General features: G+C 45.1%; 1 protein-coding gene and 1 long non-coding RNA gene across 3 annotated transcripts in view; one reads left to right on the plus strand and one right to left on the minus strand.

The window, feature by feature from the left end:
• The window catches only part of LOC308571567, a 142,383-nt gene that overhangs the window by 106,438 nt on the left and 9,905 nt on the right, over nt 1-26,040 (minus strand). The gene's annotated exons all lie outside the window — the stretch shown is intronic.
• Nucleotides 5,866-26,040, plus strand: part of CACNG6 (calcium voltage-gated channel auxiliary subunit gamma 6) — a 32,145-nt gene continuing 11,970 nt past the window's right edge. The window contains exon 1 of the mRNA XM_081167161.1: nt 5,866-6,394. Coding sequence (XP_081023287.1) covers nt 6,070-6,394 — 325 coding nt within the window. The 5' untranslated portion in view covers nt 5,866-6,069. The remainder of the gene's footprint in view (nt 6,395-26,040) is intronic.

A 26,040-nucleotide genomic window follows, 5' to 3' on the forward strand; every position in this document is an offset into this window, starting at 1 on the left:
AGCATGTGTTCCCTGCTCCTGAGCTAGAACTCGCTAGCAGCCTCATGCTCGGCATTGTTTGGGATTTTGAAGAAACAAAATAATAATCCAATTTTGAAAACGATGGTTAACATCGGGGCAGTTTCCTGAAAGATTCAAAATGGCACCCAGTTGTATCCAAACATAGATGGAAACCAACTCCATGATCTCTGGAACCATGATGCAAAATTGGTTAGCATCAGTGCAGTTCTCAAAGGTTTGATCCGCCTGGCATCCAGTTGAATCCAAACATAAGCAAAAACCTGCTTGGCTATCTCAGAAACCATTATGCAAAGACGTGGTTATGATATTTGGTTTGGAAAGGTTCAGGTAAGTCCATTTGTCTTTCTAGCCACATCGGCAAGTGACTCCCCAGGGGCTCAGGCAGGTGGACGGTCTTCCTCACCATATGCTATCTGATCCTTTCAGCTGGAGATGTCAGAGATGGAGCCTGGATATTTCTGCATGCAAAGCACATGAGTGCATGTTGTCTGACTAAGAACTAGTGGAGGCTGGACCAATAGGGTGAATGGGGCACTGCCCCATCAACCTCAGACGTTGTATGGGGTAAAAGTGCCATAGGATAAATAAATACTTCTTTATTTCCCAAAACGTCAACTCTTGTCACCTCTGCCCTTAGACGCTGACAGCTGTCACAGAGCAGTTTTGAGATGCAAATAATGTGCTAGCCTAGCTTGCTTCAAATAATGTGCTAGCCTAGCTTGTTGCTGACAAACCTGACTTAATTTTCAGCAAAGCCCCATGGTACAATCACACATTTCAGGTGCTAATAAAGCAGGACACACATAACAAAAAAATTAATAAACAAAGCAGTACTCAATTCATCCTTCTTCCTGACAGCACAGCATGTCTTCTCGGCCTGCATCTCACTCCCTGCAGCACAGCACCCCCTACAGATCTCCCACTGCCATTTCCTGCCAGCCCTGAAACAGCTGTCATTTCATGCTAACTCAGTATTTTTCCTCAATCAGCTTGTGCTGAGAACACACAGCATCCTGCTCCCCGAAGGCAGTGGGGCGGGGGGGGGGCCTGTGGCACCAGATGCTCCAGCCTGCTCCTAATTGCATGGATGAACACTCTAAAATCGCCACTTGGCCCTCTGTTGATCTTACTTAACACCTTCAGGCCTGGACCCTCCTGTCCTAGACTCTTCCTTTAGCCCTTGTCTAAAGCTTAATGCTTTTGAATTATGGTGCTGGAGGAGACTCCTGAGAGTCCCATGGACTGCAAGAAGATCAAAACTATCCATTCTTAAGGAAATCAGCCCTGAGTGCTCACTGGAAGGACAGATCCTGAAGCTGAGGCTCCAATACTTTGGCCACCTCATGAGAAGAGAAGACTCCCTGGAAAAGACCCTGATGTTGGGAAAGATGGAGGGCACAAGGAGAAGGAGACAACAGAGGATGAGATGGTTGAACAGTGTTCTTGAAGCTACCAGCATGAGTTTGACTAAACTGCGGGAAGGAGTGGAAGACAGAAGTGCCTGGCGTGCTCTGGTCCAGGGGGTCACGAAGAGTCGGACACGACTAAACAACTAAACAACAACAACAAAGCGTAATTTCATGAGAAAATCTGCCTCCTGATGGGCAAGAGAGGGAACGCTGGACAATCGAAGGAGAGGTGCCCCAAGATTGCTGCCAAGCAACCGTGAGCCATTCAGAAAAACAGGAACATTGCTACTACTCCCACTAATGCTGAACTCGAGAGGTCTGTGCCAATCGAAATGTGGCCCAAAAGAGACAAAAACAGCCATTCCAGCATGCCCAGCTAATGTATGCAGAGTTTCAAAAGAAATTAAAGCCAGACCCCCTAGAAGGGGAAAATTCTTCCAAATGATACATGTCTGCTGAGCATGCATGCTCCGCAGGAGTGACTCACCCTGCTCAGTTACTCTTATCTCCTGTTCTAAGCAAGGCTTGTGCATCGGGCATTTGAAAGCCATTTCAATGGCTCTCCGCTGTGTATGAAGGGAGGAGGAACCAGGAGAAAGGAATTGGTGGTGGAGGGAAGACAGGAACAGCCGGAAGAGCGAGAGACAGAAGGGAAAGGGGGACAACAGATGAGAAGGGGGGGAGAGATAGGAGTAACAAAGAAGGGGGTGAGGAGTCAGGAGCCAGAAACAGCAGGAGCAACAGGTGGAACAAGGCAAGAAAGAAACAGAGACTATATGGAGCACACCAAGGAGAGAGCACGTCATTCTGCAACAGGTCCCATTTTCATTCTTAGGTTCTGAACAGGTGTCTCTGTGATGGAACACCTGTTGACAACCTGCTTGGCCTCATTCCCCTTCCAGAAATCCAGGAATCTACGCAAGGTTGCAGGTGGTGATGCCTTGCAACACAAACTGCAGCGTATTTCTGCACCCCCACCCCAAGAGGAATGTTGCTTTTCAGGGACATAAGTAGCCAGCATGGAATAGGAGCCTTGTAGTACTGTTCAGGCCTCTCAGGAGAGTGTGGTAGCAGGAAGGGGGGAAAGATTTCTTCTGAAGGAGGGAAAGGAAGAAGTCTTCTCTCACCTCTCTGGAAGACTTCCCCTGCTCTGCCCTACAGCGCTAGAGATTTCAAACCCTGGGGTGCTGCCAACCCCCTGAATCTAATCACTTTGTAGCTAAATGGGGAGGGGAGTGTTTTGGTGAGAGGGAAAGAAAAAATGTATTCTTTTTCCTTTTGTTTCTCCTGAAACATCCATGGGTGTTTTTTTAATCTCATAGCATGCATTCCACAACCCTAATCCTGTCCCCCTCTAAAACATTATTATCTCCCCCCCCCCCCATTTTCCAGCTTCTTCTCCTCTCTCTCTTGCCACCACAGCATTCCATACATTCTGGAACTCACAGGTCCTTCCTTGTCCAGCCAACTTTTGCGAGATTAACTTTTCTTTTCCTTTTAAGTTGCAAATTTATAAACTTGGAAATCTCCAGAGTATATAAAAAGCGCCGTCCTATATTTGGGTGGCCCAATTTTGTTTACAAACCGATAGACTTTCAACCGCCTGAGCCGCATTTGAGGGATAACAATAATAGCAACAAGAACAACAATATGCAATTAAGTTTAAAAATTATATCCAAGTCACCAAGCAAAAGGAAATATGAGGAGTGAGTGAAGAACCGGAAAACCAGCCACTGGCCATTGGGAACCACAATCCTCTCTCCCTAGACTCGTAGTCTACTTTCTTAATTAAGGACGAGATGGTTGGACAGTGTTCTGGAAGCTACAAACATGAGTCTGACCAAACTGCGGGAGGCAGTGGAAGACAGGAGTGCCTGGCGTGCTCTGGTCCATGGGGTCATGAAGAGTCGGACACGACTAAACAACTAAACAACAACATTCTTTTAATCCTCTATGTTCACACAGAGGATTAGATTTAGATTTAGATTTAGATTTAGATTTAGATTTAGATTTAGATTTAGATTTAGATGCCTCTAAAAGGGTAGAGTGTCAAACCCCCCCAAGTGTTTATACTTCTTCTTTCTTTCTTATTCTCTTTATTTCTGTCATCCTTCATTCCTTCCTCAATGTGTGTTGCACTTGACAGTGATGCATAGCACCAGCCATACACATGACATTTTACGAAATAGAAAAAGACAGGTCACTGCCCTGAGGAACCTACAGTTTGAAATTCTTCACAAGAAAGGCTTCTCTTATTTGGTAATATAAAACGCTCAGCTATGCTTGTGTAAGGAGATTAAGTTGGGATGGGGGAGAGAAATGATTCAGTTTGCATTTAAAAAGAAAATTTCTCTCTAATTCTCTCTTTCTGAAACAATAAGTGAACCAAAATGCAGCTATGCATCAGAATACACACATTTTCTAATTTTGCAATGCAGTTTTCCCTGCCAAGTTATGTGTACAGAAATACAAACTGTACATATACATGCATATTTTCTATTTGAAAAATGTATTGTAGTAGGGAAAGCTGCCTTGCAAAAATGTGTATATTAGGCAAAATTGCATACAAAAATTTGCAAAATAAATCTGTTAGTTTCACATTTTCCTTGTCAGTTTCTGTTAATTTCCTGTCTAGTTCTCATTTTTTTCAAATTTAAATTCTATTCTGCACAATCCCACAGTGTGTGATTTTTTTTAAGTCCTCAGAAAAAATAATCAGCATTTTCATGTGAATTTGCCCTATTTTTGCAAAGAATTTCCCCCTCTTACAATGCATTTTTGTACACACACACACCCCAACATCAATATGTGCATTTTTAACCCTAATATGTGCATTTCCGTAGCCAGTACTTAGCTGGAGCCCTGCACTGCAAAATTCAAAAAAGGTGAATTTCGTTCAGGAATTGTTTCAGAAATCACAAGTTTGGTGGGTTTTCCTTTAAGTGCAAATGGAATTTGATTTCTCCCCCAGCAACAGTCCTTATTGAGTATTCGTTCAGATCTGTTTATGGGGCGGTTATAAGGCAAGGAGCAGTCTGCCTGAATTCATCCAGATTTGCTTTTTCGGTAGTTATTCATCTTCCCGTTAATCGTTTGTCCATCCCACACTTTTCAGTCCACTCCCCCACCACTTTCCTAACCGCAAAAAGATCAAGTATGTTTTGTAAGAGGATTTGTTGCATCAGGCCAACAGAGCACATTAATTCCCTTTAATTGCTCAAATTTCTGGTATGCACTTGAATCCCTCCCACAAAACACTGATGGTCTGGAGATGACCACTTGCTAATCCTGACAACAAGCCGGAAAGGTCAGTCAGCATTGCTATTGTCTGTACTGTATTGCATATTGGAGGGAGGGGAGGGAAGGGAGGGCTGAGAGACAGCAGTTTGCCTAATGGGAAACTCACGGGCCCCCAGATGTTGTTGAACTCAAAAGCCCATCAGCTCTGGCCAGCATGGCTCAAAGAAAGGAGCTGTAGTCCAACAATGTCTGGAGGGCTATGGCTTCCCTACCTGGCCTAAGGAAAAGAGGAGGTTAAGGGGTGATATGATAGCCATGTTCAAATATATAAAAGGATGTCACATAGAGGAGGGAGAAATGTTGTTTTCTGCTGCTCCAGAGAAGCGGACACGGAGCAATGGATCCAAACTACAAGAAAGAAGATTCCATCTAAAGATTAGGAAGAACTTCCTGACAGTAAGAGCTGTTCGACAGTGGAATTTGCTGCCAAGGAGTGTGGTGGAGTCTTCTTCTTTGGAGGCCTTTAAGCAGAGGCTTGACAACCATATGTCAGGAGTGCTCTGATGGTGTTTCCTGCTTGGCAGGGGGTTGGACTCGATGGCCCTTGTGGTCTCTTCCAACTCTATGATTCTATGATTCTATGAAAAGTCATAGCAGAGGTAAGATTTGCAACTGCAAATGCAGAAGGAGGAAGCGCTGGCATACTTGCTTGGAAAGCACTTGTTGAAACAACGCTTGCTTCCCGTGGGACTTCTAAAGAAGTGTGCCTAGCAGTAGACAGACTTGTACATGATTTTAGTGCTGTGCATACTTGCTGTTAAGCAGGGCAGTGTGAATCCAAAAGAGGTATTGCAGCCGGTGCAAGTTCCAGAGACTTGTGAAAATGCCTTGAGGTATTCCGGTCCCAGCAGGGGGTGCTGTCGTAAGGTGGGGCAAGAGGGTCCCCCCCCCTTGCTGCTGAAAGAGCTTTCCATTTTGGCCTCCGCATCGTCAAAACCTTCAGAGGCGCACAGGCACACACACATCCAGACTGTCTATGCGCCCTGGAGCCTTAAAATAACCCTGATTGCCTAGGCGATGAAGAGCAGGAACAGGTGCTCCGCACATTTGCCAAGGCGGCCGGGGGGGGGGTGTGAGGTAGCTGCTGTTCCAACCCTGGCCTCACCCTGGGAAGCCAGGGCATTGGGCAGAGAAGGCAGGGGTGGGGTGAGAGTGGCCAAGCAACATTTCAGCACTGCATGCAACGTGTTGACCTAGATAGGAGCCAAGAGAAGCTGCGAGGAGCCCTCACCGAAGACCCAGCTTAAAGCCTGGGGGGTTTGCAAACCAGGTTCTGGGTAGCTATTCTAGAGCCAAAATAGATCCCTTCAAAAGACAAGGGGGAGCAGGGCAAGGGGCTATGATGTGGCCAAATTTTTTCCTCCATGACGAGGAGCAGCGCATGGGGGGGCGCACGCGGGCAGGGGTCAAGCGGCGCAAGGTCCTGACGGATGAGCAAGAGGGCAAGATCAAGCTGGCCTTCTTTGTGGCCATCGTGGGGATGACTCTGACAGTGCTGGCCGTGGGCACAGAATTCTGGGTGGAGCTCAACACCTACAAGCAGAACCAATCCCTCGTCTGCGAGGCGGCCCACTATGGCTTGTGGAAGTTTTGCCACAAGAAACTCTGGATGGATGTTGTGGAGGAAGAGAGGGCTACCTGTGGACCCGCAGAGCTGCCTGGAGGTAACGGTTTACCTGAGCATGTTCCCGTTTTCTTTTCCCTTACTCCCCACCCCACCCCACCCCACCCACACTTTCATAAACAAACACAGACACACACCCTGTTCCTGAAGTTGCCCCCTCCTTTTGATCAGCTTCCTCCACTTCCCAACATTGTTGTGTCCAACCCCCAACCCTACCATCTTCTCTGCTATGCATCCGGGGAATGTGGGCTGGTGTTTCCATGTGATACAGCACGTTCAATGCATTACATGCAGGATCATAAGGGATGGGATGTGTGGACTAACAAGGGAAGATGGTGGCTAGATCTGGACTGCTGGCAGCCCCTAGTTAAGTGTGAGGCCCTCCTCCCCAGTTTAGTAAAGCCCTCCATTATCCATTCTTCAATTAATTATTTCGTTGCATATGCCGCCCTACCCAATACATTGTTCTCATCTATTTACCAAAAAGCAGTCCAGTGTGTTTGTCTTTCTCCCTTTCCTTTTTTGCTCCACCCCAGCCACATCCATCAGGCCTTCATGTGACCCGCGGCTCACAACCTCAGCCTTGGCATCTGTTTGCAATTTCAGGCTTAGCCCAAGCACTTGCAATGCAGAATGCTGATGCGTTGATTACCTCCTGCTAATGAAGGATAATCTCCTTGCCTCTGCTAAGCATCTTTCTTCCATCTCCCATTCTGCAGGGAGAGGCTCTACCTGAACACAGTATAGCTTGAAACGGGGGAGTTATGGTTGAAAGTATCATCTTCTGTTTGACGTAAGGATGACAGTTCACAGAATCAGGAGCCTCCATAGAGACCCCAAAGCCAAGTTTTCCATATTAACTGTAACTATTTTTTCACTGCATGTGTAAACTGGAAAGGGAAAAAAGAGTGCCTCTGAGACTATGCAGAGAGTCTGCCAGCTAACACTTAATCAAGACAACCAACACCCATATATTTGATGTTAGATTAGCAGAGCTTCTAGGGAAAGATATGACCAGGACACTGGGGTGGGTAAGGGGGATTGCCCCTTTCAGAGATATTTTAGGCCTCCTTTCTGAATATTAATGCACTTTTGAAAAATGGAACAGCCAAAGCAAACATGATGTTATTCACACAATTAGTAATTGAGCAAATGTTGTCTGCAATTAGACATAGCAAACCACTGATAATAATAATAATAATAATAATAATAATAATAATAATAATAATAATAATAATAATAATTTATTATTTATACCCCACCCATCTGGCTGGGTTTCCCCAGCCACTCTGGGCGGCTTCCAACAGAATATTAAAATACAATAGTGTGTCTATTTGCCCCCACCACGGTCCCAAACCAGACTGGGGGGCCCCACACAGCTATTGACTAATTAAAAAGGTTGGCTAATAGCATCGGGTCTGCTGCTGCCTTAAGACTTTCATTATTTTACTTATCAAGATATAAGCATAAGCAAAAGCAATGTAAGTAGTTTTCTACTCAATCATTCATTACAAAATCATGCAATTAAGTAACTGCAATATTGAACCCCCTGTATTTATCTTCTGGCTGTTCTGCAATGATTCTGCTCCTGCCCAGGCCCCATCGCCACAAAATCTCTGCCTACAAGTCTGTGTGGCTTTCAGGCAGGCTCAAAATGTGGCATTTCCCATTATAGGCATTGAGAAATGCATTAACCCAGCCATCTATTTGTGGGCCAATTTACACGATGGTTTTCACTTCACGACAGCAGGGCGTGGGTTCCATGTGCGCCACATGATGCACTCACTAGCTAATCTGTCCATCCGTCTCCCCTCTGTGATTTTTGTCTGTTTATTCTTTGTGTGTTTTCAGAATTGTTTTATTAGCAGCTTTGTGTGTGTGAAGTGGCGTTTTGGGTTTTGTTATTACTCTGCTGTTGGTAGGTCAAATTGCAGTTAGGCACAGTTCTCACTGAGATCACTGGGAGTGCCTTAAACTTGAAAAACCTTTTTTCCAACACTCCCCCCCCCCAACTTGTATCTTAACTTATGGATAGAAGGAGTGGCTTCTTGGGCCATAAATTGTTATCAGCTGTTTTCATTCCTGAACCTCCATTTTGCAACAATAGGAAAGAGAAGGGCTTTGTTTCAGAGAAGCAGTGAGGAACTGCTTTTTAAATCTTTTAATCTCCCTCCTTTGGGAGGAAGGGTAGGGTATAAATTGAAATAATAATGAATGAATAAACAACAACAGCTTCATTTGTATTGCCACATCCTGTGAAGCACTGCAGAGTACTTTTAGCTTTAACGTGTCTGCCCGCCCACACACCAACTGACTCTTGCCAGCGGCAGAGGAAGCCACTCGGGTGCCTGGACCCTGCAGCGGCGCGCCCAGGGACAGTGCGTGCCGCCCATAGGGGCGGGTGAGGGCGGGGCGCACTGCAGGGCCTCCAGAGTCTGCCTGCCTCCTCCCACTCAGCTGCCCTATAGCTGGGGGGGGAGGCAGCAGGCGGACCGTTTGGGCTACGCGGAACCTGCGCGCACCTAAGCCACCGCGTCTCTCCCAGGAGACTGCCTGGCATTTTGTGAGTGCTGCCTGGCATTTTGCCGCCCCCCCCCCAGTGGTGACACCCAGGGCGGCCAGCACCCACCACACCCTCCTTCCTCCGCCCCTGGCTCTTGCACAGGCATTTGCCTGACTCCTCTCTCCATGAGAGAGAGAAAATGCTGTCTACTAATCAGCAACTTCCCACTGTAATCACTGGGTTGTGGCAAGGAATTTGATATTAATTTTATTAATATAGCACACTCTGCCCACCAAATGGCAATTTCATCTGCAATGCCTCAGCTGCGAAGAGCCACCCAGTACAGATTGCCCCTTAGTTTTCTCCTACAACAACCTCTGCAGGTGTGCAACTTAATCTTAACAAACATTTTCTTATTATTGTTAACTCTGAATTGGGCCTCTGTCTCACGCCTTCCTAGAGACTATGCATTGGATGATGAGGTTTAGTTTGGAAGGGAAATCAGAATGCAGAATCATAATCTGCACAGGTCTATTTTCTGATTCTTTTTTTGTTTCCCCTGGATTATGGTTTGGAAGCAGAGATCTTTCAAATAGTTCTTTTTCTCACTTGGCTGCTTTTAGACAGCTACGATGGGCCATTTGCAGAACTTATACATGTGGCTTTGGACTGGAATCTGTGATCTCAACCTGGAGTTTAGAGACTTTGCATACACAGAAATACACATACAGTATTCCTCACGTACATAAAAACCCATACAGCTGATCTCCCCTGCCCCAAATAGGCTACATATATAATTCTAAGCTGCAAGCGTCTTGCGTTTCACTCCTGAACTTGTTTGCTCATCTCTATTGTTCACTCGCACATCTTTTAATGTAAATCCATTGTTTGGCTTTGAGGTTGAGTAAAATAAGGGACAGATGACAGAAGACTGGTTGGGATAGAGGCAGCGAAGACGGTGCGCGCAGAAAACCCATAAGTTTGAAGAAAAGTTATTTTGGGGTTTCAAAGAGTCAGATTACATATTACAGTGGTACCTCAGGTTACATACGCTTCAGGTTACATACGCTTCAGGTTACAGACACTGCTAACCCAGAAATAGTGCTTCAGGTTAAGAACTTTGCTTCAGGATGAGAACAGAAATCGTGCTCCGGCGGCGCGAGGCCCCATTAGCTAAAGTGGTACTTCAGGTTAAGAACAGTTTCAGGTTAAGTACGGACCTCCGGAACGAATTAAGTACTTAACCCAAGGTACCACTGTACACCCAAAGATCCCTGGATGATCTCCCATTGCTGATGTGAAACGAAATGCACCTGTAAGGAAGGAACACAGGGAGCTGCCTTATACCAAGTCAGAGCATTGATCTATCTTGTTCAGCATTGTCCACACTGACAGGGAAGTGGCTCTCCAGAGTTTCAGGCAGGCGTCTTCCCCAGCCCCACATGGGGATGCCAGGGAATGAGACTGGGACTTTCTGCATACAAAGGAGAGGCTCCACCACCAATATGATTGAGGAAGAAACGCAGAGGTTGAGGTTACGTAACCCTTTGCCCACACCCCTAGCCCATAGCTGTCAACTTTTCCCTTTTCTTGCGAGGAATCCTATTCGGAATAAGGGAATTTCCCTTTAAAAAGGGGAAAGGTTGACAGCTGTGCCCTAGCCCATGATACTTTTCTGATCTAAACTGCTATACCACATAAACTTTTTGTTGTGCTGTAACCCCTCTGGACAGTAGTAATGTGGTAGCATTGGAGAAGCATTGCAGAACAACTAACGAAGCAGAATCAATTCACAACTGATGCACTGTTGTGTCGAGAGGATGCTGCAAAATACATCAACAATAAGACACCAGTGTGTGTGTGTGGGGTGCTTCATTCATTCTGTCTGTGTCACACTGAAAGTGTAATATATATTTATACAGGTCAAGTACAGAAGAACTAATAAATGTGGGGGGGTTAGTAATTAAGCCAGCAGGCACAATGCTACCCTGCTGTTTGAAAACTATAGTGCGAGTATTCCTACATTTGCTGAGCTGAAAATGGCCCTCATGAGAGATTTCCCAGCAATGTGAAACAGCTAAGTTAGGTTTCAACCTGAGAACAAGGCAGTGGTGGTCTTGGGGCTTAAAATTTCAGCGGCGCCCTGTTACAGCCTGAAGAGGAATGGGCATGAAACCACAGTCAGCCTAAGGGAGAACCACTGTGGGAACTCCTTTCTTCTTAGTCCTTAAAGGGAGGGGGGCACTTCCCCTAATATAATTGATTTTTGTAGCTATTTTTTGTGAATCAGTGCACTTCCCCCTAATGTGTGCATTCTTGTACACATTTTTTGTGTGTGCAAAATTCAGAAGTGCAAATTTCAAAGAATCCCCCTGTTACAGTTTGTGTGTTCTCCAAATTATGTAGTTTCTCATTAAATGGCAAAACAACATCAAGTTTCTCTCCCATTCCTAATGTTCGCCTATATGCACTTGTGCACAGTGCTGGCACAGGACACTTTGATGCCTGAAGCAGGGCCCAAATAACGGGTCCCCACTTCCTAGTAGGGTCAATACTTTGAAAGGTTTTGTTTGCTTCACCCTCCTTCATGACAGAGCCAACCCTATGTCCACACACTGGGGACAGAAAGAGAGGCAGAGAGATTTCACCTTATTTGGCCTTCACTCCCATCATCCAAGACAGCCATTTTAAAGAGATTCAAATCCACACTGAAGGCAGATATACCTAATTTGCACTGCCCCAAACAATACATGAATACAACCATCCTTCAGAAGTCTCATTTCTCCAAATTGCAAATGGCACTCCAGCCAAATAATGTGTGCAAAAGAGCACAGATAAATGTGTATAAATGTGCATATTAGTGAGAATAACATTAAAAAGTGAACTGTATTTGCAAAATATGCAAATTAGGAAAGAATGCATATACAAATGTGTGTATTAGGAGTAATGCACACTGAAAAAGCTGACATATTTTCATGAGGACTTTTTAAAAATTGCAAACTGGCACAGTAATGTGAACTGAACTTCAGGTATGAACAATGAGAAACTGAGCAAAACTGAAATTGACAGATTTGCTCATCATAACCCATATCTAACCCCCATTTCTTAGATTTCCAAGAAACTGTGGTGATCATTAAACACAAAGGGAGAATTCCGGCCTTTCAATAGCTGCATTAGAGAGAATTTCAAATGGTCCGGGTTGTCATGCAGGGATGCAAAATTCTGATCCTCCTGAAATTTCCTGTCCTACACAACTTTAAAATGTTTTAAGAGTATTATTATCCTTTCCTTCTGCATCGACACATCATATGGGTTTTCTGAAACATCTTGCCACTAGCCACTATCTAGAGTTGTTTCTGAATTTCACCTAAATCCAAATCTCAGGAAATTGGGAGTAGCCTGTTCAGGGGAAACATCTATAGAGATTTCTTGGGGGACACACACACACACACACACACACACACACACACACACACACACGATCAGCCCATTTTCTTGGAATGATTCATGTATCTCTTCTCAGTGTTGAAGACAAGGTGTTAGTCTGTAGCCCAGGAAAGCATTACAGTGGTACCTCTGGTTGCGTACTTAATTCGTTCCGGAGGTCCGTTCTTAAACTGAAACTGTTCTTAACCTGAAGACCACTTTAGCTAATGGGGCCTCCCGCTGCTGCCACGCAGCCGCCGTGCGATTTCTGTTCTCATCCTGAAGCAAAGTTCTTAACCCGAGGTACTATTTCTGGGTTAGCGGAGTCTATAACCTGAAGCATATGTAACCTGAAGCGTATGTAAGCCGAGGTACCACTGTACTCTTTCCACTTGAGATATGCTAATATCAGCTATTGATTACATTTACATCCCACTCTTCCTCCGAGGAGTTTGGGGGGGTAACACACATGGTGCCCCCTTTAACCCCCACCACATCCCTGGCAGGCATATTGGGCCAAGAGATGGTGACTCTCCTAAGGTTATCCAGTGACTTCATGATGGAGTACAGATTTGTATCTGTGTCTCCTAGTCCTGGTTTGCACTTCCTTGCCAGGCAATGCTGAAAGACTCCTTGTTCAAGTGTGGATTATTTGACGGTGTTTTAATCCGTCTCTTTCCTTTTTTCTTTCTTTCTTTCTTATTTTATTCATCAGTTTCTTTCTTTATTATTTTGTTTAGACCATTTCTATACTGCTTAATATGTATAGGAAATATCCAAAGTGTGCAGAAAACAAAAACAACAGTTATGCAACTCTGCTCTTTATAGCATTTGCTCTCTAATGCAGAGGTGGGCAGCTGAGGTCCTGGGGAGCAGATACAGGCCATAAAACCATTTTATTTGGCCCTTGGCAGTCCTAACCAATTTTCATCAAGATGTAGTAAAAAGTTTGTTCCCCATCTTTTTGCTCATAAGGGAAAAGCAAGAAAAACGTTACAAAGCTATACACAAAGGAGATACTCCTCGCTTTAATTATCCTCTCTTGGATTTTTTATGTCAGATTTATGAAATTTGAGCTGTGCCTGAGTCCATGTGCTCTATAACTTATGAAACCTTTACTGCTAGAGAGTCCCAACTTTACTATGGGTGAGGTGTCAGCTCATATACAGAAAATATAGTTCTGGTCTTCAGACTGCCTACTAGAGAACATATTTGCCCCTGAGAAAAAGGCAGGGTGCCTGTTCATGGTTTAATCCCCCTTTCCCCCTGAGAACTTAAACTTTCAATTTTTTATATATTAAATTTAGAAGCTGTAAAACAAGCAGGTTCACTTTTTTTAAAAATGCCCCTCCATCCCTTCTATATTAGTTAATTCCTGCTACCAACTACATGTTCTGGGGGGAAGGGGAGGGAGGTGGGGAATCAATAATTAATGGATGCACATCAATCATGCTTATGCATATCATTCCACAGTGAGAGCCACTGACTAGCTAAAGCCAAAAAGAGCATTTGTGTCTTTTAGACTTACTTATACGTGATGTCTGCTACTGAATTTGCATAATTTATTCCTTTTCTAGCATTTGGGGTGTGTCTCACCGAGTGAGTTGGGAGGAGAAGATAAAGCACAGTATTTCTCTACAAACATCTGAATTTTCTATTGCACAGTGTCTGCCTCTTTAAATGCAAAGATCCTCTGCTGCATGGAATCTTGTTTATAGAGTATCAGGTGTTTTGATGTAGGCAGAGATTTTGTGGCGATGAAGTCGCCTCTGGCAGTAATCGACTAGAGCTGCGCTAGCATCACAGAAGGACAAAGCATGTCTCTGAATGTCATTGGCTAACACAGTCTGGGCCTAGAGCGGGGAATGGCAGGAAGCAGTATGTAAGGAAGAAAGGATGGAAGTTGCAGAGGGCATAGGGAAGAATGACAATACAGCAACCTAGGGAAGCTGGGGCAGAGGGTATGGTCCAGAAGGAAGGAGGAGACAGAAAGCTTGGAAAGAGAACGGGCAGAGAAGTGAAATGCGTATATCATGGTGAGGAGGTAGAGGTGAAGAAGGCTGAAGTTTGCCTATTAGTGTCTTAAAATGATGGATCAAACTAATGTTTATTTATACTATTACTAGGACAGCCACCCCTGCTCACTCTACTCCCCAACCCCACCTACTTGCCAACCCCTTCCTACTCCGCAACCCCTACTTGCCAACCCTGCTTCCTTCACAGCTGCCAATCCATCCTCCCTTTAACCCCCCCCCTCACCTATCTCTCCCCCCCACTGCTTGCCACAAGCCCTCCCTTCAGCCTCAGAGCTCATCCCCAGTCCTTCACCTCACAGCTCACTACCACTCCTACCCCCTTTTAAAGGAAAGGGAAAGCACTTCAGAGCAGTTTCCTCACTCTGTTACAGCCCCACTGCAGCTGCATTTAAAAGAGGGGAAAAGAAGCACCACAGAACGTTTGTGAAGCATCCCCCACTCCCGTTGTTAAGCATGGCTGCAGTGGCATTGAATGAATGGAGGGAGGAACTTCACAGAGCAGTTTGCAAGCGCATTAAACTGCTCATCTAGGTCATTTACCACCCTGTCGTCATGCTGGGGTTGGCATGTCCACCTTGGCACCCATGGAATCCTCAGCAAGATGACAGCCTCACGTTTTTATGTATATAGGAAGATATTTATATCCCACCTTTTCCTTCTAGGAGCTCAAGGTGGCATGCATGCTTTTTCTCTCTCCCATATTATTCTTACAGTAACCCTGAAAGTTAGGTTAGGCTGAGAGACAGTGACTGGCCCAAAGTCACCCACCCAGTGAGCTTTTTGGCCACATGGGGGCTTGAACCCTCTCCCAGGTCCTAAGTTCAGCACTCTAACCACTACACCGCTCTGGCAGGCCTCCAGCCAGCTTCTAATGCAGACATTGTGGAGTGATTCATGGCTACCTTTTGCCTAGAAGCAAGGGGCCATTTTGGCTAAGCAAGTACAGTCAAACCTTGGTTGTCAAACACAATCCATTCTGGAAGTCCATTCAGCTTCCAAAATGTTCAACAACTGAGGCGCGGCTTCTAATTGGCTGCAGGAGCTTCTTGCACTCAAGTGGAAGCTGTGTACAGCTTCCAAAAAATGTTCGGAAACCGGAACACTTACTTCTGGGATTTTGGCGTTTGGGAGCCGAAATGTTCCAAATCAGAAACGCTTGGGAACCAAGGTTTGACTGTAATTCAGCTCAAGAATGTCTCCTGTTTTGTTATTGTCAGTAGGGTATGTTGGGATGAGGCCCAAAGCTGGAATAGCAACAATCCAACTTGCAACATGCCATGTTGTTTCAGGAAAGTGGGTAGGGGACGTTCCAGAAGGCAGGGTGTTATGTACTGAGTTGAATAGGATCCAAAATGCGGCAGTCTGATTGGTCCTAGAACAATAGGCTCCAGAATGCAGCAGTCTGATTGGTCCTCAGGAGCCACCCAGTCCAACTCCAGGTGGAAGTGAATCCACAAACTGATTGGCCTACAGGAGAATCCCAGAGTTAGCCAATCATGTGGGGCCCATTGTGTAAATAATATATATAAAGCAGACATTTCGGGGGAACTTCCATTCCTCACTACTATGAGCTGAATAAAGAGCATGAAATCCACACTTGACTCTGAGTATATTTCACAGGACAAGCCAGAGTGTGATATAAAAACAACTGGCAAGTGAGACCGTCAGAAACAACAGGCACCCAAGCATAGTGAGGCCAAAAGCCAAGTTAGTGCAGGCCCTGTTGTACGGAGTCAAGAGGGGAAGGAATCGGAAAGCACCAGGCTGGAGCCAAGTAGGAGCAGAGAAAGGCCAGACAAATTGTGATTTCATCCAAAGGTGGGCAAAGGGCAGGTCTGGATCAACTTGTAGATAAAAATGTGCATATTAGTGAAAGTAAGCTACAGAGATGCAAAAAATATGTACACTAGTCAAAACTGCATACTAAATGTATTCACTGGGAGATATTTGCCCTAAAGTGCTGATGAATTTTTATGAGGATTCTGTTTATAAAATGGCAAATTGCAGAAATGTGGAGAACTGAATTTAAGATTAGGAAAGCGAGAAACAGAAAACTGAAATAGACACCTTGGTCCATCTCTACTCTCTCCTCTAGATTATATTGCAGAAATGAAGCAAGCAGGGGGTGGGGGGGGTTGTAGAGTAACCAGGAGTGGGTTATCTGAGCCCCTTTCAGTTCTGGTACCCAAGAAACAATATTGGGCTTGGAATAATTTAATTCTAATTGTATGTCTTTTGCACTGGGGTGCAGCTGGTGGATATGGGGGTTCTAGCAAAAAGCAAAGTAGACCCCAGAAGCCTAAAGGTAAAGGGACCCCTGATCATTAGGTCCAGTCGTGACCGACTCTGAGGTTGCGGTGCTCATCTCACTTTATTGGCCAAGGGAGACGGTGTACAGCTTCCGGGTCATGTAGCCAGCATGACTAAGCCGCTTCTGGCGAACCAGAGCAGCTCACGGAAACACCATTTACCTTCCTGCCAGAGTGGTACCTATTTATCTACTTGCACTTTGACGTGCTTTCGAACTGCTAGGTTGGCAGGAGCAGGGACCAAGCAACGGGAGCTCACCCCGTCACGGGGATTCAAACCGCCGACCTTCTGATTGGCAAGTCCTAGGCTCTGTGGTCTAACCCACAGCGCCCCCAGAAGCCTAAATACTGCCAAACCCTGGTTCCGTGTCAGGATCCAGGGTTAGCAAAAACTAGTTAATAACTAGTCATTCTGAGGTCCAGGGCAGCATCTCAGCTCTACACCTAACCCGGCCATTTCCTGGGAACTGATACTAGAGGAAAATAAAACCATTTGTGGAGCTTTAACGGTACTGCTGCTAAAAGTTCCAGTTTCTCACAGCTGAGGTGAACTGGTCCTCCTTGAAATAAATGAACAAATGGGAAGGTAGGGAAGCTCACATCTTGATAAAAGTGCTGAAATGGCTACCATGGGCATAAAAACATGACGGTACTCCTTTCTGATGTGTACCGTGACAAAAAAAACCAAGCCCTATATAAGTTTTAAATCCTCCTGCAGCTGGTGCCCAGCGCTGCATCACTTCAACTTTCTCATCACCCATCAGAAGCATTCTGTTGATGAATGAGCTTCCTTGCATGGCGCCGCAGGCAAAAGATCACTGAAAAGTTCCTCTCTCTCAAGCCCCAAGCAAGCCATTGATTCATCTCCAATCTTGAGCACATGCCAAAAATTAAGATTGTTTGAGAACCAAACTGCACATCACCTTTGCTGATTCTTTATGAATGAAATTCAGCTGTGGGAGCTCGTCAGCTTAATCAGAGCAGCTGCATGCACCACTTTCCAAATCAAAGTCAACCCCTCAAGCCTTGTGTGTGTCTTACAATGTACATGTGTGAATGAACCTTCAACACCACTGGCTGAAATTTCATACCACCTCATGCTTCTGAGGTTGCCAACTTTTTACAGCAGCTTTGTGGCTCAGGATTTGTTGTGCAGGTGACCACGTTTATCCCTGTGCTGTGCAATGTTTCACCTGATGGTTTTTGTATATGAAACTGTTGTTAGAGGCACATGAGCCAACCAGGTTGGCTGCTGAAGTGTGTTAAGTGCCGTATTTTTTGCTCTAGATGCTTCGGACCATAGGAGGGGGAGAACAGGGGGGCGGAATTCTCCCCCTCTCTGCTCAGCGCCCCTTCAGCGAAGCGGCAGGAGAAACGGAGCCCCTTCCATTTCTCCTCCCGCTTCGCTGAAGGGGCGCTGCACAGAGAGGGAAAACTGTGCAGCGCCTCTCCAGCGAAGCGAAGCCTGGAGAGCAAGAGGGACCGGTGTGCACCAACCCCTCTCGCTCTCCGGGCTTCAGGCGGCTATAAACAAGCCTTCAGAGCGCAGCGGGAACTCCTGCTGCTCTCCGAAGGCTTGCGGATAGCTGCCTGAAGCCCCCAGAGGGCAGCGGGAGTTCCCTGCACTCCGGGGGCTTCAGCGAAAGCAACGCGAAGCCTCTGGAGCGCGGGGGGAGCTCTCCCTCTGCGCTTCAGAGGCTTCACGTTGCTATCGCCGAAGCCAAGGAGCCTGCATTCACTCCATAGGACGCACACACATTTCCCCTTCATTTTTGGAGGGGGAAAAGTGTGTCCTCTAGAGCAAAAAATACGGTAATTACCTGATGAAAAATTAAGACGCATGTGTGAACTGGCAGACAATGGCTCAGTAGAGAAGCAATCTTGGCAAAAGACCCATTGCCCTGGGCTAAAGTTTGCCTGCTATCAATAGTTATGTCCTCTCAAAACTCACGTCAGCAAACTTACCAAGGCCAAAGTTAGAAACAATGTATTTGCCAGGACCAAATACTTGCTTGGTGTGCTGCTTTGACAGGGTTTTCCTAGCCAGCCTACATTTTTCTGAAGGCTTGCCCTTTTCACTCACACCCAAAAACCTTTCTGCTTCATTTCATCGTAGCAGAGCTGCTCTTAAATCACTTCCTGGCTAAATGACTGTGAGCTCCAGGTGCAAACCTATCGCAAAAATGGACTAAAAGAATCCTTTGATGGATTAATCCTTATCATTATGGTCCTCTTCCCCAAACAGCAACTACTCCATCCACAATCATTTTGCAGACAAATTGGAGAGCTTAGAATGCCAGACAAATGGGAGGCAGGCAGAGAGACGGAAGGAGCAGGGTAGTTAGCTTGGAGAAAAGAAGATTAAACGAAGGCGTGATAACTGGTTTCAGATGCTTAAGAGGCAGATGGAACCCATGAAGGAAAACAGAGGGAATGAACACCCCTTCACTTCTGAACTGTGAAAAAAAGTATTGTGCTTTTGAATTAGGTGGGCTGAGTCAGTTTGGCTTTACACATCACAAGAAAAATGCCTAAAACAAGCCAGGTTGTGGCAACTACTTCAAGAAACAGGTTCAGAACATAATTAAAGGGCATTGATTTATTTCATTTATTAGATTTTAAAATGTGGTGTTATTAGTATCATCATCAACACACTCATTGTTCATGATGTTTTGCAAAGCGTAAGAGATCAAGTCTCTGCCCCAAGGAATTTACAATCTATCTATCACACTTCATTTCATGATATGTAATGATTTGGAGGGAAAGGGTTTAAAACACGGGGCTGTTGTTTAATAAAAAGGCAACTTGATGAAGAGGGGATAGGATTCTTGGTCATGGCAATGGCAACGCATGGATTTATTTATTTATTTATTTATTTATTTATTTATTTATTTTAAATAACATTTACGGTACTCACCTTATGCTTACACATTCCATTAAAAACAGTGTTACGGAACAGTAAAGAAGACAGATCAGTTATTAAAAACAGTAAAATAGCAGAAAACGACAAAATACTAAGCAGCAAAAAAATGGCAAAAAAATGTTCAAATCAATAAGCAACATTAAGCAACTAATACAGCTGTGCAACCACTTCAGATGAATCTCAAACCAAAGCAAGCCTTGTCTGAAGTGAGTCAAGACAGCTCCAGATTGGTCAGAAGTGAGTTTGATTGATACAAAGTGCTTTGGACCAATCCAGAGCACAAAATACTCTCTAAGAAAGCCAGACGGCCTGTCTCCAAAGTGTTTCAAAACAACACCAAATAAGAAGAATGTAAGGGCGGGGAAAGGGGAAGCAGGAGAGCCAACACTTTTCCCATCAGTGTTTATGGGGAGAGGTAGAGAAGTGTTAACAACTGCTCTCACTGCTTTTCACTCATTGGGAAGCTCTCTGAACACTAGAAAGTATTGGATAGCTTTTGCTGCACTTGTATTTTACTTATTCTTCAGTTTCCTACTCAGTCTTTCATGTGTGTATATATACCTGTTTGTTTTCCAACCTTTCCTAATCAATCCCTGTCCCATCTTCAGTCATTTGTTCAGTTTATATTATGTTAATCCTTCAGTTCATACCAATACCCAACCTTTCTTATTTAACTGTTGGTTACAAGTCCTTTCCCAATCATTCCCAGTTCCATCCTTAATCTTAAAAATAAAAACAGTTTGTTGTCTTAGTCTTGACTCAGGCTGTGTCAGTTCCCTTATCCCTATCGCCCACAATTTTGGTCCAAGTTTTTTTTTAGCTTAGGTATTCATTTTGCGTGGACAGGCAGAGTCCCCAGATCCCGAGCAGTCCCCCCCCCGTCATGTGGACTAACGACTCAAGACAACGTGCTATGGGATTAAATTGGCCACAACTTTATTAAATTTCAAATGTGGGTAGACCTTGGCTCAGGCATTGGGCGTTCTCCCTCCCCAGTCCCCAGCCGGGGGCCTAGGGAGCATCAGGGTTATCCAGTGGGGGGGGGATGGGCCAGCTCTGGAGAACATATGTTAAAGCAGAGATAGCCACCCCCGTTACGCCGCCGCCGCAGGGGAGAGCAATGACGACCTTTCAGCGTACGGTCAAAGCCTCCCTTCAGAAACCCCTTTAACGGGGAACCCTGGTATCGCCGCCGCAAAGAGGAAGATGGACTAAAGGATTCTGCCCAAGGCCTGATACCGCCAAAGTTGTGACGTTTTGCTATGGAAAAGGCGAAACCTGCCAATGCAGGGAAATTCCTTTCCGGCCCTTTAACAGCGACCTTAACGTAGCAGCGCCCGCATACCTGTGAAGAAAAGTTAACCTGCAAATAAGACATTAACTGAGGGTGGGTAGGGTGGGAGAAGCTCTGGAGCCAAGTGAGGATTCCCAGGTAAGATCCTCCCTCTATTGTGTGGGCAGGTAATCCCTCCCCTACGTGGCCTGGTCTCCTTGGCAACGCTTCCCCCAGGTGGGATTGGACAACTGACTGAGGTAGGCGGAGACCTCCAGGTATCCCACCTGAGGGAAGGCAAAGCCAAGCCTATGCTGATGGAGCCGCTCCAGATCCAGGGGCTGCACGCGTCCACGCAAAGAGCGCCCCCCGTTTTAAGCGGGGAGCGGTCATTATTTGCAGCCATGTTCTGTCTTCTGTGCCTGCCTTTGTTAGTACTTTGGCTTGAGCGTGTGTGCCAGAAAGTCTTATAAGTACATTGTCCACAGTCAGTGCACAAGCACACAGTGAGTGTATAAATATTAAAGTTTTAGCACTAGCATGAGACATCTACAAAGCAACCATGGTGCCACCACCAGCGGCAGAGATGGCAGAGCTGCCAGCCAGTACCAGAGGCAGAGATGACAAGCAGTGCTGGCAGTAGCAGCAACAGCACTGGCCAAATTGGTCCTTTTCCCAGTTAAGCTAGTCTATACTAGTGGAGTCTGTGGTGGTGGGCAGCAGCAGCAGCCCATGCAGATTCTTCCTTGTCCTGAGTCTGCTGGTAGTGGGAACAAGCCTACTCCAATTGCCAAGAGATTATTTGAGGAGGAAGTAGGCCCTGGCAGTAGCAGCATTGTAGGGGCATCAACTGTGGTTGGAAAGGAGAGGAAATCCAGTCCACTGTTGGGACATCAACATCTCTGAGGAGATGTGTCTGCTGTCCTTAGCTGCCTGAACATGGGAGCTTGAGAAGTGGCAGGACTGAGCACTATGCTGATTGTACAGTCTTTAAAAATACTGTATATGTTATTTTTTGAAAAAGACATAATTTAAAGGTGGCTAGCACACACCGAAAAAGCTCTGGATCCAGGCGCCTGCAATTTGGTACAGATAATCACCCCTGGAAGGCCTGCCATGTCTCTAAGTTGCATGCACTTATGTGAAACAACAAGAAGGTTTTGGCCATTTTACCTTTAAAGTACTTACAGTATTTTAATTTTTTGGGGGGAGGGAATCATCTTTAACATGGCTAGCACAAAAAACCTGGATTTACCTGTCTGAAATTTGGTATGGTTAATCCCCTCTGTGGAATGCCCTCCTACCAGATGCCAAGGAAATAAACAACTATCTGGCTTTTAGAAGACATCTGAAGGCAGCCCTGTTTAGGGAAATTTTTAATGTTTGATTGTGTTTTTAATATTCTGTTGGAAGCCACTTAGAGTGGCTGGGGAGGCCCAGCCAGATGGGTGGGGTATAAGTAATAAATTATTATTATTATTATTATTATTATTATTATTATTATTATTAGGCTACCATGTCACCAACTTTCATGCAAACAAACAAAAAATATGGCTGTGTTTGTTTCCCAATACAAGTTAATGGGAGATCTGAAGGTTCATATTTCTGAATTCAGATTTGGGGTTCGAATCACGTCAGATATGCATTGATCTGAACTGAATTGGGCCCCAAACCAAAGGGCGGGGAGGCTTGCACATCCAACCACCAACCATTTATTTATAAATCAAGTTTCCTAATTTGGCAGAGACTTCTAAACTCTTTCAACTGAACACACATAGATACCTGCTGAAAGGAGCGCATGCACGCAGGGTTATTGGGCGTGAGGCTTGCATGCCCCTCTGCACAGTTTTGACCCTTGCCTGTTTAGGCAAATGCCTGAAGACGACTACAGTGTATGAATGCAAAGATGCCCAATGTTGGGGCTTTCCCTGAAAATGACACACAGATTATAATCCTGTCCTTCCGATATGAAAATGAGCCATCAGCCTGCAGCTCAAAAAATAGTCCAGTGATACAGTCTCAATACATAGCTCCAGAGACTGAAGACCAAGGCTGAAAAGGGGGGGACCGGGAAAGGTTTAAAGCAGGCATGTCCAAAACCCGTTTCAGAGGCCTAATCCGGTCTGCCAGTTGATCTAATCCGGTGGCAGTATATGTCTTGGGTTAAAATTGTAAAGGGGGAAAAAAGCTCAGCAACGTTGGTCAGCCCTTGCGCATGTTCATTTCAAATCTGGCCCTCTTTGAAAAAAGTTTGGGCACCCCTGGTTTAAAGAAATGGAAATGAAAGAGTGCCAGTTATATCTGGACACATTCCCAGTTTAGAAACGAGGCACCAGTTTTTCACAGCAGGAGGGTAATGACTTAGCCAGGCGGCCATGGCAGGGAAACAGACTCTCTCCATCAAACAGAAACTAGACGCCTGCCTAAAAGAGACAGAAGATGGAAGGGCTTGATTTGGATGTCCCTCTTGGCTTTAATCACAGCTTTTCTCATACACTTTGGTTCTGCATCCAGTTGTCTGCACAAGCTTAGCACAATGATATAGACAGGCTAGACAACTGCCTAGGAGGACATAAATCAAAGGCACCACCTGGTGCAGGCTGTACTCCGTTCCCAATTTGTGGGAGAGAGCTCCTGCCCACCCCCACCCCCCACCCCTGGAAACAAAAAATCTTGAGCCCTTATTATGCCCAGGAGAGAGAGGGAAAGGACAGATAGTTAATTAGACAGATAGATAGACATGGACGCTGTGATATCTGTTTCTAGAAATTAAGGAGAGATACATTTCTAGATGCTGGGACTCTAGACAATCTAAAAAGAAACACCATATTACTGTGGTACCTCGGGTTACATACGCTTCAGGTTACAGACTCTGCTAACCCAGCAGCAGTGGGAGGCCCCATTAGCTAAAGTGGTGCTTCAGGTTAAGAACAGTTTCAGGTTAAGTACGGACCTCCGGAACGAATTAAGTACTTAACCTGAGGTACCACTGTACTGTATATGGATTCGTGATGAGAGAAATGCACACTGTGCCTCCTCAGGGGAAACTTTAACCATTTCTTACTTCAAATGTTCTGGAGCTCAGTCCTGTCACTGAAAACCAATGCAGCTCAAGTGAATAGCTGTCTGAATAGAACATTTATATTTCTGTCTGCTCTGTTTTTATTTTTCTGATTTTTTTTCTAATAATATTGTAATGATTTTTAAGCCAACTGTTTTCTTTCCATTAACCTTTTCTTTGTTTCTGTTAGTATATTTATGGGTACTTCCAAATGGGTGTTTGCTGTGGGATCAGTGCTCCTCATGAATGTATTTTATTTTATTATCATTATTTTTGCAGAATCCACACAATGTCATATACACCAAAATGCCAGCCTATATTCCCCACCCCACCGAACTTCAATTTAATCTGGATCTTCCCTTTCTGGGGAAAATCTGATAAATTAAAAAACAAAACAAAAACCCCACTGCTTACCAACTACCCATCTGTAATACCTCAGCAACCTGCTTTACAACCCACCTGGAAGCATCCTATGCTATTAACCTATTGCAAGCAACCTGGTCATTGTTTGGTAGGAAGTAGTGACCCCAAGATTAAATTTATATAGGAATCAATTTCAGTCTCTAACTTTTCCAAACCTGTGTTTAGTTAGCTCCATTTCCACATCAGGTTGTTTTTTTAAGTCTGCATGGAAATTTGTGCACAGTATCATGTATATTTATCATGCTAGCATTCTTGTGTGTATTTTGCCTAATATACACATTTTAAAGAAACCTTTCCTAATACAATTAATTTTTGTGTACACTTTCCTTTACACTTTTTGTTGCATTTTGCAAATTTCAAAGGATAGCTGTGTTTCGGTTTTCCTATGAATGCAGAAAGTGTGAATTAGACAGATTCAAAGGAAAAATGTGAGCTAGATGAATTTCTCCACCACCCCTAAACATGAGTACTGCTTCCAGACTGAATGAGTTAGCTATTGGCCTCCTCCTGTGACTTGACCCAGTTGCTTGAGTAATCTAACACCACTTGGTTTGCCAGCCTCTTTCTACATCAGCTTTCTCTCTTTGGCACACTGGAACCACCAGGGCTGCATTGGTTAATCTGTGGGGACCAGCAGACAGGGAATTCTTTGCTATGGAACAGGGCAAGAAGGATGATTGTTGTTGGTGCCGTGACTTCGTCTTTCCTTCAAGCGGCAAGTTTCTTCATGCGTGGCGTGAAAGCACGAAGGAAAATGTGCGAGCAGTGGCGTAGCGTGGGTTGTCAGCACCCAGGGCAAGGCAAGTAATTTGCGCCCCCTAACCCGTGGATTTGCGCACCCTAACCCTAACCCCCAGATGTTGCGCCTGGTGCGGCCGGCCCCCCCTGCACCCCCCACGCTATGCCACTGTGTGCGAGTGATGTGTATCCCCAGTGTCTCATGCCAGGAGGAGCTTGAACCAACTCCCCATAGACAAGATTCACAAGCTGTTCCTGTAGTACAGGGATGGGTAACTTTTCCAGCTGTTGCTGCACTACAATTCCCATCATCTCTGACCATTGGCTATGCTGGCCGGGGCTGAAGGGAGGGAGTCCAACACCATCTGGAGGACCACAGGTTCCTATAGCCCAAGAATATGCTTCTCAGAATAGAGAATGTATGAACAACCTCCCATATAAACCAGTAATGCTGCTAGATTAACCAGTGGTCCATCTAACTGAGCAGCAGCACTAGGCTCTATTTTGACTGGCAGTAGCTCTCTAGGGTCTGAAGCAGGAGATTTTTCCTCATCCCAGTATCCTTTCTCACCCAGCACTGCCAGGGATAAAACGTGGGATGCTCTGTCACTGATCTATAGTCACTTCTCATATGAGACACCAGAAGCATGTTAGGAAGACATACGATTGAAGCACACACCTCATACTCTGCTTTCATGTTATGTATTTTCTTATCCTAAGATGTAATGCCAGCAGCAGAAAACAAAATGAGCTAAAGAACTGACTCCTTTCCCCATTGTGTAGGTTCTAATGAAGACCCTGGTTATGGCCTACAGCAGCCATTGAAAACAGAGCTTGCTGAAGATGAAGGGTGAGGTGGTAGAGTTGAAAGGATATAGGAAGAGGAGAAACTCTACAAGATTTGAAATGTTTTTTTGAAGTCTGGAGAAAGTTCAGATAGGAAACCTGTAAGAAAGCATATTGTCGAAGCAGAGAGACAGAGCAGAAGAGGCAG

The sequence above is a fragment of the Podarcis bocagei genome (assembly GCF_964188305.1).
Source record: "Podarcis bocagei genome assembly, chromosome: 13".
In the NCBI taxonomy this organism is placed as follows: domain Eukaryota; kingdom Metazoa; phylum Chordata; class Lepidosauria; order Squamata; family Lacertidae; genus Podarcis; species Podarcis bocagei.